Raw genomic sequence first — 14,402 nt, 5'->3', positions numbered from 1 at the left:
TTTTTGAATGTTTTCTTATGTACATGTGCAAGAATTTCTCATGGGGCTGGGCACAGTGGCTCACACCTGCAATCCCAGCGCTTTGAGAGGCCAAGACGGAAATATCACTTAAGCCCAGGAGTTCAAGGCCAGCCTGGGAAACATAGCGAGATCTCATCTCTACAAAAAATTTAAAAACTAACTGGGCATAGTGGCATGCGCCTGCAGTCTTAGCTATTCAGGAACTTGAAGTGGAAAGATCACTTGAGCTCAGGAGGTCAACGCTGTAGTGGGTCTTGATCATTCCACTGTACTCCAGCCTGGGCAACAGCACAAGACCCTGCCTCAAAAGAAACAAAAAGATTTTCTTAATAGGGCAATGGGTTGGTAACCTGTCGGGGACGGGCTGGGACGGCACATCTGCCGGGGATCTCTTGAACTGCAAGAGGGTCCCAAAACCTGGAAGAGAGCGTGCGCTTAAAGAAATAAAGGAGACAGAAAGAACGCGGGGGTCTGGAGAGCTGTATAGGCCGTGCCTAAAACAGCGAGTTTATTCTTGTCGAGGGTCTCATTGTATATTTTAAGATCAAAGTAAATGACATCATCCTCACAGTATGCGAAGAACAATAAAAGGGAACAGAAAGTTACAAAATCAAAAAGTCACAAGTACATTTTGTTGTGCAGGGGGTTTATGATCACAGCTCATAAAAGTGACCCGGTGGTGTACTTTTTCTATTTTTCCAGAAGGGATCTCTGTTTAGATAACAATATCAGAAAGTCTCAAGTCGTTAAACCATTATCTAGGGTATAAGGCAGTCATGCAAGTAAAGAAAAGGTTAAAGCTATTCTTAAGAAAGAGTCATAAAAGTTAAAAGCAGAAACTGGTTGCTGGTATGGAGTCACTTAGTCTAGCAGAACTGCATAGTTTAGGCCCAAACAATATTGTGGTTGATATTGGAAACTGATCATCCATCTTTCAGTTCCTTTTTTTCCATAGCTTGATTGCCTCCAGTAGGAAACTGTTTGGGATCAAGCTCACCGTATAGTGAGACCCACGCCTTTTGGGTGTCTCACACGGGAATGTCCCCCACAAATTCCCTCTTTTTTGTTTTTAAATGCAGCTCAAAAAGTTTGAGCTGAAGGTGCTGGAGGGAGGCGAACACAAGGCAAAAGAGGAACGGCAAGAGAATGATGAGTACAAGGAGAAAACCTCCCAATTCCAATTAAGGTAGAAAGGGAAGGTGAATGAAAACCAGGAGTCCAAGAGGACAAAGTCTTCACAATGTTGCGGGCAATAGTGGCATCCTGAGGCAGCTGTCTGCGAGAAAAATCAACAGCATGGATTTGACACTGTAAGCAAAAAATGTCCAAAGACAGATTGTTGTGACTCCAAATGCCTTGTAGATGGGCACGGACAAGAGGCCAGTCCCATTCTGAGTCATTATAAGGGGCACTAGTAACACAAATGGAATTATAATCAGCATGACAACGGAAACGGAGACGAGACTGAAGATTATGAACCTCGTCACCCAGAACAGTAACAGTTTGTTCTAAAGCATTAAGCTTAGCCTCCAATTTAGAATCAATATCAATTTGAGTACCCACAGAAACAGAAACATTGTGGGCTAGATGGTTAACATATGTGGCAGCTTGAACACTGTGAGCTAAACTTACAGCGGCCCTGGCAGCGGTGGCCACAATACTAACAATAGTCAGAATACTAGCAATAAGAATACCCAGAAAACGTTTGGGGTGGACAATTAAATCGCGGATGTCATGTAAAATTTGCAGGCTATATTCATCATACCAGGGGCCAGAAACATTAACAGGAAGCATAACATAAGGGGGTTGATGAACGACGAGAATAGTATGAGTAGGAAAAATAGAAGAATCAATGCAGTTAAGAGTGCAAGAAGGGCAAGAAATATGGTAGTGACCAGAAGACACGGAAATGTTAACATGACCATAAAGTAAGATGTAGGGATAAGCAACACAGGCTTGGACAAAATGTTGGGAGTGAGAGGGGTAAGAAACACTGCGGGTACCAGCCTGCCAATAACTAGGGGTAAGAGCAGTAAAAAGACGCCAGAGAGACATGTAGGTGCGGCCAGAAGAGGTAGAAAAAATAGGAGTGGCCCAGCCGCCAGGGGACTGGTACCGGTCAAAGGAGGTGGAGAGTGGCGCGGGGAGAGACCAACCATAAAGAGTGAAACCAGTAGAAAGAGTTTAGGTAAGGGCAGTGCATTGTTTAGGGTAGCAGAGTTTCCAGCGGGGAGAGGGGTCAAGAGAGGAGTTAACAACATGGCAGCGAGAGCGGGGAACAGACGGGAAATCAGGAGAGGAAGAATTCCACGATTCTTTGATACCAAGATAGGTGAGAAGCCAGTCCCTAGTATAGAAAGAGGCTTCGCCCTTAAGGAGGGCAGAAGGGCCCTCAAATGTGGTGAGATGCTTCATTCCTAATTCAAAGAAAAGGGACCATTGGTAGAGGGGAGAATAGGTAAGAGGGGAATGCGATTACTGAGAGCAAGTTGGTCCCATATTTTCGACGCATAAAAACACATAGCGGGAGAAGCAGCTTGGGCAAAATAAGAATAACTGGCAGTTTGAGGGGTAATATGAGTGGAGGAGGAGAAGCCAAAAAGAGAAGTATCATTCAAATAAACAGGAAAAGCAGGGTCAGTCCAGGTAACAGGATGGAGGATGAGGGGTCAGGGACATAAGCCCAGAGAACTTGAGAAGAATCAGCAGAGTGGGCATGGGAGGGGGAAACCTGGCAGGACAATATGGCCATCATGGCGATAAACATGACTGCAGGGGAAAGGGAGTGTCCTTGTTCAAGAACAAGCTGGGTGGCTTCGGCAGTCAGACGGCGAAGTTGAGACCAGGTTGGCAGGGCACTGCCATGGAACGGTGTGCACACTTGCTGTGTCCGTTGCAGGTGGCGGCGTCTCCGAGGGGGTGGCGGTGTCAGCGTCTGGCGACGAAATCAAGGAATTAGGGCGTTTGCTCTGCTGTCGAACTGGTCCATGCTTGACAAGATGTTTGGGCACCCAAACTGGCGAGGCAGCAGACCTGGGAAAAACACAAACATGTCCTTGTCCTCAGATGAGGACTGGATCTGGTCCATGCCATTGGTTAGATAAAGGATCCTTCCACAAGACCTCAGCCGTAGCCTTATCCTGGGGGTGCCAGAAACGGTCAGCGGCGGCGAAGCCACTGGCATCCAAAGTTAAGAAATTTAGGACATATAAGGCATGACACAACCAGTTGTGGGGCGTCTTATGAATAAAGTCAAGGGTACTACCATGTTTGAGTTTGTGTAGTAGAGTTTTGAGGACAGCGTGGGAGTGTTCCACAACACCCCGACCCTGAGGATTAAAGGGAATGCCAATGCGATGACAAATCTGAAACTGAGAACAAAAGTTAGCAAAACCTTTGCTGGTATAGGTGGGGCCATTATCAGTCTTTAAAATCTTGGGGGGGGTCCTATAATCGAGAAAACTTGTAAACAGTGAGAAATAACATCCTTCACAGCTTCACCTGTATGAGCAGAGGCCACAACAAAATGAGAATAGGTGTCAATGGTAACATGTACATATTGTAATTTACCAAAGGGTGCAAAATGAGTGACATCCATTTGATAAATATGGCCCACCTGCAAGCCCCGAGGATTAACCCCCTGATGTTGGGTTAACAGGCAGGTGAGGCAAACAAGCCGTACAGGTTTTAACAATTTGTCGAGCCTGCTCTCTGGTTATCTTAAATTGCAAACGAAAGCTGCGCGCGCTTTGGTGATGCAGCGCATGAGAGGCCTCAGCTTGTTGGATAGGGAAAACATGTTGAGTAAGTTGATCAGCACATGAATTACCCTCAGTCAGGGGACCAGGCAGGGTAGAGTGAGCCCTGCTATGTCCTATAAAGAAAGGATGGAAACGTTTTCGTACCGCTTGCTGCAAGGGAAGGAGGAGATGAATTATTGGAGAGGAGTCTGAAAAGGAAAGAGGAGCAGTTTCTAAATTTTGTATCAAATTAACCACATACTGACTGTCAGAATAGATATTTAAAGGCGTATCCCAATTTTCTAAAACATGCTGGACTGCCAGTAACTCCACACGCTGTGCCGAATGTTCATTTGCCTGAAAGGAAAATGGCTGTGTGTTGACCGTTCCGGCTGCAACCCCAGAAAAGGAACCATCAGCAAAGGCTAAAGAAGCAGAAGGCAAGGGCAATTTAACGCAGGTTTGTGGAAAGGTAAGAGAGCACTGTGAATAAAATTGTAGTAGTTTATCAGCAGGATAATGACACAAAATTTATCCTGAAAAACCTGCAAAAGCAATTTGCCAAGAGTCAGGAAACCGCCACAGCCACTGCTGTTGGGCATGAGTATGTGGAACGACAATTTCCAAGGGGTCAGTGCCAAACAGTGTTAAAGCACGTTGCCTGCCCTTAGCAACCAATGTAGCAACCAGGTCAAAGTAAGGGGAAAGAACTTTACCACGACTGCCTGGAAGATGGATCCATTCCAAAATCCCTTGTTGCCAAAAAAACTCTAGTAGGGGTGTAGGCAGTGCAAAGAATGCAGTAACACCATGGCATATTGTCTTTTATTCTGGTCAATTTTTGTTGAAGGAGGGCCTCGTGTACAAGTTGCAGAGCCTGTTTAGCAGGATCCGATAACGATCTAGGAGAGGCTGGTTTAGAAGGACCCTTTAAGATATCAGACAGGGGCTTAAGTTGACCAGTGGTAAGTTTTAAACTAGGGCGAATCCAGTTAATATCACCCAAAAACTTTTGGAAATCATTAAGAGTTTTCAATGAAGAAGTATCTAGTTTTGGAGTTTCATAAGATATCTTTTGTGACTCAGTAATTCGTCCTAAATAGTGATAAGGAGCAGTGGATTGAATTTTTTCAGGAGCAATTACCAACCCAGCATTAGTTAAACAATTCTGCAATTGCACAAAGGCAGACTGTAAGACAACATCAGATGAAGCAGCAATTAATATATCATCCATGTAATGAATAAGAATAATATTAGGATGCTGTTGCCTGACAGGAAAAATAGCTTTTGCAACGAAGGTTTAACAGAGAGTAGGACTATTTGCCATGCCTTGAGGCAACACTACCCATTCATATCTGTCCCAAGGCCGTTTATAGTTAGTAGATGGAATGCTGAAAGCAAACCTTTTACAATCTTGTGGAGCAAGAGGTATGGTAAAGAAACAGTCCTTTAAATCAGTAACAATCAATTTCCAATTCTGAGGTATTGCCACAGGCGATGGCAAACCTGGATGGAGAGGTCCCATAATTTCCATAGTTTTATTTACTTTTCTTAAATCCTGTAAGTCTCCATTTGCCAGATTTTTTCTTGACAACAAAAATTGGAGAATTCCAAGGGCTTTGAGTAGGTCAGATATGTCCTGCCTCTAGTTGTTCCCGAATCAACTCTCGAGCGGCAGAAATCTTTTCTTTAGACAAGGGCCACTGTTCTACCCAAACTGGGGAATCAGATTTCCAGCAAATAGGACCAGCATGGGCATCGGGAGAATTAGTGGCCCTTAGGAAAAATACCCTAAATCTCGTCTGTCATGTTTTGGAGAAGGAGAAATAGGCTCCGGTACTCCTTGTAAACTTTTACCTAAGCCTTTTCCTTCTTGGTAACCTTGTCTTTTCATCATCTGCCAAGCAAAATTTCCAGTAGTAAGTTTTGCTCCCATTGCTTCTAAAACATCTCGACCCCACAAATTAAATGGGAGTCCTGGAAGGCTATAAGGACAAAAATTTCCCTCATGTCCCTCAGCATCAGTCCATTTTATTAAATTAGTAGATTGTTCAGGATTATTACTCATTCCAATTCCTTGTAAAGAAGTCATAGAAGGGGAGGAAGGCCACTGTAAAGGCCAGTGATTAGATGAAATAACAGAGATATCAGCTCTAGTATCTAGCACACCCTTAAAAGGCTTGCCAGCAATCCATATAGTCAATTCAGGGCGAGAAGCAGTAATAGACTGCACCCAATAAGCATGATTTGAGGATCCAAAAGCGGAGCAACCTCGAGTCTCAGTGGAAAGGGGATTGCTTATAGAGGTATTCACAGGTATGACAAGAAGCTGCGCTATAGGCTTATCAGGAATTAGAGTAAATATTCCACGAGGTGCCCAAACCATAAGTTTAATTTTTCTAAAAGACTAGATTTACTGAGGACTTGAACCAACAACCTTGCAGTTGCAGGCCTCATACTTTAATGACGGAGCTAACAAGTCACTTGTGCTACAAAGCGTTAGAAAGCTTTTCTTAAATTGTATTTTGGATGCAAATTTGGCCACCGGAGACGGTGTAGCTTTCCTGAAAGCTGAGCGCTGAGCGGGCGGGACTTGCAGTCGGCAGAGAAAGGAAAAAAAAAGCTTTTAGTGACAGTTTAAAACTGAGCTGTTGCCGGGCGCGGTGGCTCAAGCCTGTAATCCCAGCACTTTGGGAGGCCGAGGCAGGTGGATCACAAGGTCAAGAGATCGAGACCATCCTGGTCAACATGGTGAAACCCCGTCTCTACTAAAAATACAAAAAAAATTAGCTGGGCATGGTGGCGTGTGCCTGTAATCCCAGCTACTCAGGAGGCTGAGGCAGGAGAATTGCCTGAACCCGGGAGGCGGAGGTTGCGGTGAGCCAAGATCGCGCCATTGCACTCCAGCCTGGGTAACAAGAGCAAAAACTCTGTCTCAAAAAACAAACAAACAAACAAACAAACAAACAAAAAACAAAAAACTGAGCTGTTAGCCTCTGGGCCTTTGGCCCTGCTGCGAGTTCCTCTGCCCCAATCATGCGGAGGCAAAGCTTCTGTGGTGAAATTTTCTAAGAGAGAAACAGAAGGACAAACACATTCGCGAAGCTTGCTCCAAACAGCAGTCAATACAACAGTTTGAGGTATATTATTACCTTGAAGGCAAAATTGATTAATCTTTTTTCCATTAAGTCCCCAAGCCTTTTCATCCAAACTTTCACCTTCAGGGACCCAGGGACACAATTCACGAACAATTTGCAAAACTTCCTGTACATGACTAAACTTCACATTACGACCTCTAGTCTTAATCATAAAATCTACAAACAACTTATGTTTCTTAGACTCTAATTGCCCCATGTTTTACTCCAGACGGAAAAGTTGAAAATCAACACTTGTATATACACGATTAAGAAAACAACTCAAAAACTTACTGCTGCAGCCTCACTCCTTAGTTGATGAGCGTCGCTATGGTCTCTCGTGTCCAGGTGTCCCTTCGTGGTCGCCAGATGTCGGGGATGGGTCGGGACGGCACGTCTGCTGGGGATCTCTCGACCTGCAAGAGGGTCCCAAAACCTGGAAGAGAGCGTGCGCTTAAAGAAATAAAGAGAGACAGTAAGAACACAGGGGTCTGGAGGGCTGTATAGGCCGCGCCTAAAACAGCGAGCTTATTCTTGTCCAGGGTCTCATTATATATTTTAAGATCAAAGTGAACGACATCAACCTCACAGTATGTGAAGAACAAGAAAAGGGAACAGAAAGTTACAAAATCAAAAAGTCACAAGTACATTTTGTTGTGCAGGGGGTTTATGATCACAGCTCATAAAAGTGACCAGGTGGTGTACTTTTTCTATTTTTCCAGAAGGGGTCTCTGTTTAGATAACAATATCAGAAAGTCACAAGTCGTTAAACCATTATCTAGGGTACAAGGCAGTCACGCAAGTACAGAAAAGGTTAAAGCTATTCTTTTTTTTTTTTTTTTTTTGAGACGGAGTTTCGCTCTTGTTACCCAGGCTGGAGTGCAATGGCGCGATCTCGGCTCACCGCAACCTCCGCCTCCTGGGTTCAGGCAATTCTCCTGCCTCACCCTCCTGAGTAGCTGGGATTACAGGCACGCGCCACCATGCCCAGCTAATTTTTTGTATTTTTAGTAGAGATGGGGTTTCACCATGTTGACCAGGATGGTCTTGATCTCCGACCTCATGATCCACCCGCCTCGGCCTCCCAAAGTGCTGGGATTACAGGCTTGAGCCACCGCACCCGGCCAAAGCTATTCTTAAAGAAAGAGTCATAAAAGTTAAAAGCAGAAACTGGTTGCTGGTATGGAGTCACTTAGTCTAGCAGAACTGCATAGTTTAGGCCCAAACGATATCATGGTTGATATTAGAAACTGGTCATCCATCTTTCAGTTCCTTCCTCCCCATAGCTCGACTGCCTCCAGTAGGAAACTGTGTTTGGGATCAAGCTCACAGTATAGTGAGACCCATGCCTCTTGGGGGTCTCACACAAGAACATCCCCCACAGTAACCCACTGGAATAATGAATCTAATGTGCAGCCAGCTTTTTAACTGAAGGGGAGTTAAATTGCTGGATTGTAGAGAGCATGCATCATTCACTTTATTATATGGACTAAATTGCTCTCTGAAGTGGTTCTACCAATTTAACTTCCTGTGGTAATGCATAAAAGTGTCCATTTTCCTACAAATTCAAATTTGACTTTAAAATGTTTGCCAAGATGATGAGTATAAAATGGCCTCTCCTTTTTATTCTAACGTGAATTTCCCTGATTACTAGAAAGGATGAACAAGTTTGCATGTTTATTGGCCATCTGCCTCTCCTGTTCCTTGAATTGTCTGTATAAGGTAGAACAACATAAGACCCAACATGCAGGACAATGCCAATGTGAAAATGTAACTGGACTCCCACAGGCCTTAATGGTTATTTAAGTAGTATTTATTAAATTTAAGTAACTTTAAGTGAAATTTACATGAGGAACTCATGAATGTAGTATTTAATAAAACGTATCATGAATGTATCACTTAATAAAATCTAAGTAGTAATACTTGTCTTTTCATATCAAGAAGAATTTAAAGTTATTGAAGTTCTGAGAAATTTTAACATGGCTCTTTTGACAAACACTTCCTACTTTTTCTATTTATTTATTTATTTAAAATGGAGTCTCACTCTGTTGCCAGACTGGAGTGCAGTGGCGTGATCTCGGCTCACTGCACACTCTGCCTCCTGGGTTCAAGAGATTCTTCTGCCTCAGCCTTCTGAATAGCTAGGATTACAGGTGCCTGCCACCATGCCCGGCTAAGTTGCATATTTTTAGTAGAGATGGAGTTTCACTATGTTACCCAGGTTGGTCTCGAACTCCTGACATCAAGTGATCCTCCTGCCTTGGCCTTCCAGAGTGCTGGGATTGCAGGCGTGAGCCACTGCAACCGGCCAACACATCCTACTTTTTATGTTTCTGATTTAGCAATCCAAGTCAAGAACATGAACCCATTTTTCATTAAACAATGAACATATTTTAGATTCTAACCAGTTCATTTAAAAAAATGAAAAGCGACAGGGCACGGTGGCTCACACCTGTAATCCCAGCACTTTGGGAGGCCAACGTGGGCAGATCACCTGAAGTCAGGAGATTGAGACCAGCCTGGCCAACATGGTGAAACCCTGTCTCTATTTAAAAAAGGAAAAAAAGAAGAAGAAAAACAAAAAGCTTCTAGCAACAAGGATATGATCCTGATAATGACTGAATGTTTAAAAGTATTTAATTCTTAGGTTAAAGGAAAGGACTTAGAAAATCACAGGTGGGCGCTGGTGGCTGGGTGTTCTGCTCAGTGCTTCTAAAGCTGCAGTGTGTGAGACAACCGCTCACTCCAAAGATCTGTTCACCCAAATGCTGATACTCTCCTTTCCCAGTTCCCTGCTGTCCTCTGGCTCTTAAGTCAACAAATATCAGAAGCAAAAAGTCAGAAATGATGCTATCTGTGATTTCACTGCTCCCTCTTTCGGACACAGACTGCACTTGCACAATGAGAGTCATCCACTTTCCATGGCATAATATAATAAAAGACTTCCATTTCTGTATTTCTACTTTATAACCAAAACTATCAAACGATATTTAGTATAGGATGACTTCAAATGAATATTTTAATCTGTCTATATATTTAATCTAGACATACTATCTGCCATAGGTATATAGATAGGTAGATGGATGATAGAGATATGGCTAGAGATTTAGATAGATATAGGTGATAGGCTTGTTTTCCTTCTCTGTTTTTTCTAAGTCTTTATGACATGGAACCTCCTTCCACAAAGTATTTAAAAATATTGTTATTAATTGGCAATTTACCCTTGACTTCATGTCTTTTTCTTAAATTCTATTTCATTCCTTTTAATCATAATATTTACTTAGTTTTCTGATGTGTTATTTTTCCCTGAAAGAGAAACTGGCTTAGCACAAATCACTAACTTTATTTTATTATTATTATTGAGACAGACTTTTGCTCTGTAGCCCAGGCTGGAGTGCAGTGGCACAATCTTGGCTCACTGCAACCTCCACCTCCCCGGTTCAAGCGATTCTCCTGGGTCAGCCTCCTGAGTAGCTGGGATTACAGGCGCGTGACACCACTCTCAGCTAATTTTTTGTATTTTTAGTAGAAACAGGGTTTTGCCATGTTGGTCAGGCTGGTCTTGAACTCCCGACCTCAAATGATCTGCCTGCCTTGGCCTCCAAAGTGCTGGGATTACAGGTGTGAGCCACTATTTTTGAGACAAGCTCTGGCTTTTTCAAAAGGCTGGAGTGTGGTGGCACAATCACAACTCACTGCAGCCTTAACCTCTTGGGCTCAAGTGATCCTCCCACCTCAGCCTCCTGAATATCTGGGACTGCAGGCGTGCACCACTATGCCTGGCTAATTTTTGTATTTTTCATTGAGATGGGGTTTCTCCATATTGCCCAGGCTGGTCTCAGAATTCCTGGGATCAAGTGATCCACCCACCGTGACCTCCCAAGGTATTGTGATTACAGATGTGAGCCACCACGGCTGGCACCAACTTCAATATACCAGCCTATATTTTCCTTTCCTTTCTATTCTTCCCTCTTTCCCTTCCTTCCTTTCCTCCTTTCTCCCCTTTTTGTAATCTTTTGTAACTGCTGAAATGATCACAAATGATCACATGTACTCCTGGCTATAGTGCAAGGTATATTGGGATAACACAATCTATGCAGTAGATTATAGCCATATATAAGTCAGAGGGTCCCTCTATTACTTTTGTTATTCATTAAGTTAAGTGAAGGTTTTGTTGGCTTTACAATTAGGAGATACATGCATACGATGCAAATTAATGCAGCATCAAATGTATACAGTGGAGGGGAAAAAGTCTGGTTTACTCGTCAGCTTCCCACCTAAGGGACAATCTCTGTTGCCTGTTCCTTAACACATGTATTTTAAAAGCGAAATCCTCTGCACATGGTTAACAAAATGGAGTGGAATTTCAGGGTGATATTATGTTCCTCATTTAATGCAAAGAAAAAAGCATATGCACTAAAATATCCTTCTGGCATTTTCTTTTTCCTTCTTTTTTGAGACGGGAGTCTTGCTCTGTCACCCAGGCTGGAGTGCAGTGACATGACCTCAGCTCACTGCAACCTCTGCCTCCTGGGTTCAACTGATGCTCTTGCCTCAGTCTCCCAAATAGCTGGGATTACAGGTGTGCGCTACTGCATCCAGCTAATTTTTGTATTTTTATTTATTATTTTTTCACTGTTTAAGGAATTTTTATTACAGCAAGAACTTTATAATCCAAATTACTTTTCCTTGCTCAGTTATCAATTGTTACTTAAAACAGAATACACCATAGAATATATTATGCAGCCATCAAAAATGATGAGTTCGTGTCCTTTGTAGGGACATGGATGAACCTGGAAACCATCATTCTCAGCAAACTCACACAACAACAGAAAATCAAACACCACATGTTCTTACTCATAGGTGGGTGTTGAACAATGAGAACACATGGACCCAGGGATCGGAGCATCACACACTGGGGTCTGTTGGGGGGAAATAAGGGAAGGACAGCAGGGGGTGGGGAGTTGGGGAGAGATAGCATGGGGAGAAATGCCAGACATAGGTGAAGGGGAGGAAGGCAGCAAATCATGCTGCCACGTGTGTACCTGTGCGTACCTGCGCAACAATCTTGCATGTTCTTCACATGTACCCCAAAACCTAAAATGCAATAAAAAAAAAAGAATTGCACAGTTAAAGAATGCTTTAAATTTTTGTACTTTACTGAAAATTCTTTTCCCCAGGGTCTATAAACATTGTTTTTATATTTTACTATTTTGTGTGTGTGTTTAAATCAATAAGTAATCTGGGACTAGCATTATGTTTGCTAGACCTGACATCTGCTTGGCATATAAGGTTCAAAGTTTCCTTTCCTTTGTTTATTTGCAATTTTTTCCATAATATTTACATTTTTCAATGTTTAGATATTTTTCTTCAGTGAAGCACAAGTTTCTTTTCGTGGTCCCTGATCAATTTTAAACAGTTGGAACAGCGGTGGCACTGTTAACTGCATTCTGGGCAGCCTCTTTAGCTTGGTGGGCTTGTAGTACAGCTAGAGCTTCATCAACCTTAAACAGAGTTACTCTGGAGACTCAAACATAGGAAGAAGTTCTGAACATCAATCTCTGACAACATGCCAGTGATTTTTACCAGCAAGTGTGGGGTGTATGGCTTGAACAAGAGGAAACAGCCATTCACCCAACATTTGCTTTTGCTCTTGGGGGGAGGGGGGGATACCAACATGGAAGCAATCAAAGGTTCCTGACCTTGTACATGAACAGCAGGCTGCTGCATTGTAAACTGTAGCTGTGCATGAAGATGTTGCTGAGGATTGCGAACTCCAGGAGTAGCTGCAGCAGCTGCAGCTGCAGGACGTGGACCCACTGTCTGTGTTGATGTGTTAGCAACATACTGTGTTGACATGACTCGTGGAACCTGTGAAGAAGCTGGTCTCATAGTACTAAATGGTGGTCTAGAAGCAGCTGGGCCGATAGTACCTGGCATATTTTGGAATGGATGAAGTCTGGCACCCTGAGCAGTCCAGCGTGGACTTGGTCTTAGTTGAGCAATTTGGCTAGGAGGAGAGTATGCAGCATGGTTCTGAGTCTGTGGGATAGCTGCCATGAAGTAACCTGAAGGTGGTGCTGGCTGGTAGGGGATGATTACAGGGTTGGGCACAGCTCGCACACTTGCCATTTTCTGCATATACTGGTTAGTGAGGTGAGCCTGGCGCAACCCTTTGCGCTGAGCTAAAGTTACATACAATGGCTTCGTGGCCACAATTCTACCATTCATTTCTGTAACTGCTTTAGTGGCTGCTTCTGGTGAGGAGAAACAAACAAAACCAACCCCTTTGCTCAGACCACTCTCCATCATAACCTTTGCACTAGTGACTGTACCAAAAGGAGAAAACTCTTTCTGGAGACGTTCATCATCAATACAATCATCAAGATTTTCCACATAAAGATGAACACTGTGGTATCTGGTGGTATTATCTTGCATCATCTGTTCAAATTTGCACTTAAGTTCCATCTGCCGTTCCACTTTTTTCTGAGCTCGACCAACGTAAATTAGTTTTCCATTGAGGTCCTTTCCATTCATCTCATCCACAGCTTTCTGTGCATCCTCATGCCTTTCAAAGCTTACAAATCCAAATCCTTTGGATTTTCCACTTTCATCAGTCACTACTTTCACACTTAAGGGAAGCCCAAACTTGCCAAAGAGATCCTTAAGCTGCTCATCATCCATGTCTTCTCCAAAATTCCTGATGTAAACATTGGTGAACTCTTTTGCCACAGCTTGAAGTTCAGCTTCTCGTTCTTTAAGAGACTTAAGTCTTCCAATACATACTTTGCGATCATTTAGGAGGATTCCGTTCATTTTTTCAATGGCTCTTTCAGCTGCTTCCTGTGCCTCAAAGTGTACAATTCCATAGTCCTTCGAACAATTTTCATCACAAACCACCTTACATGATCGGATGTTACCAAAAGCAGAAAATGTATCATACAGTGCTTTATTATCAATGGATCTGTCCAGATTTTTAATGAATATGTAGCCCTCTCCACTTTTTCGAAGTGATGGATCATGTTGAGCCCACAGGATACGTACTGGTTCGTCCTCTATAACATCAAAATTCATGGCGTTCGCAGCAGGCTCAGCGTCCGCCGGCTGCTGGCAGTTCACACATGCGTAGCCCAAGGAGCGGCAAGTGATCATGTCCCTGCAGACCCGGATGGAGAGGATGGGCCCGGCGGGGCCGAACTTCTCATAGAGTATCGCCTCGGTCACGTCAGGGTGGAGGTCTCCCACGTAGAGCGAAGCCATGGGGTAGCGGAGGGGCGCCGGAGTTCAACTCGGCACGGTTGGCAGCTGGGCCGCAGGCCACGACCTTCCCGTCACAGGAGGACAGCGAGTGCCAGGGCTGGAGGCAGCGGAGAGTGGAGTTGCGGCAAGCGCAAGCGCAGAGGGACAAAAATCAACCGGAATCGAAGGCTACTCAACCGCCACAGAACGGTCGTGATCCGCCGCTGCTGGCTCCCGGCTTCCGGCTTCCGGCTTCCGGCTTCCGGCT

At 43.8% G+C, this 14,402-nt stretch overlaps 1 protein-coding gene across 8 annotated transcripts; it reads right to left on the bottom strand.

The window, feature by feature from the left end:
* Positions 1-491: 491 nt before the first annotated feature.
* On the bottom strand, positions 492-14,376 carry LOC101052017 (polyadenylate-binding protein 1-like). Of its 8 annotated transcripts, none has more exons than XM_074402832.1 (4): positions 12,598-14,376; positions 11,941-11,992; positions 7,190-7,331; positions 492-2,956 (listed from the first exon to the last, which is right to left on the bottom strand). In XM_074402832.1, the coding sequence occupies exons 1-4, from the start codon at positions 14,153-14,155 to the stop codon at positions 2,636-2,638; spliced, it is 2,073 nt and encodes a 690-aa protein (XP_074258933.1). In that variant the 5' UTR covers positions 14,156-14,376; the 3' UTR covers positions 492-2,635. The 8 variants fall into 8 exon arrangements, with proteins under 8 accessions (XP_074258933.1, XP_074258934.1, XP_074258937.1 ...); XM_074402833.1 differs by having other exon boundaries at positions 2,863-3,054; XM_074402836.1 differs by having other exon boundaries at positions 2,895-2,956; positions 7,190-7,348.
* Between the last annotated feature and the right edge of the window lie 26 nt (positions 14,377-14,402).

This window comes from Saimiri boliviensis, chromosome 7 (assembly GCF_048565385.1).
Source record: "Saimiri boliviensis isolate mSaiBol1 chromosome 7, mSaiBol1.pri, whole genome shotgun sequence".
Taxonomy (NCBI): Eukaryota; Metazoa; Chordata; class Mammalia; order Primates; family Cebidae; genus Saimiri; species Saimiri boliviensis.
This window is presented reverse-complemented; position numbering and strand designations above follow the sequence as displayed.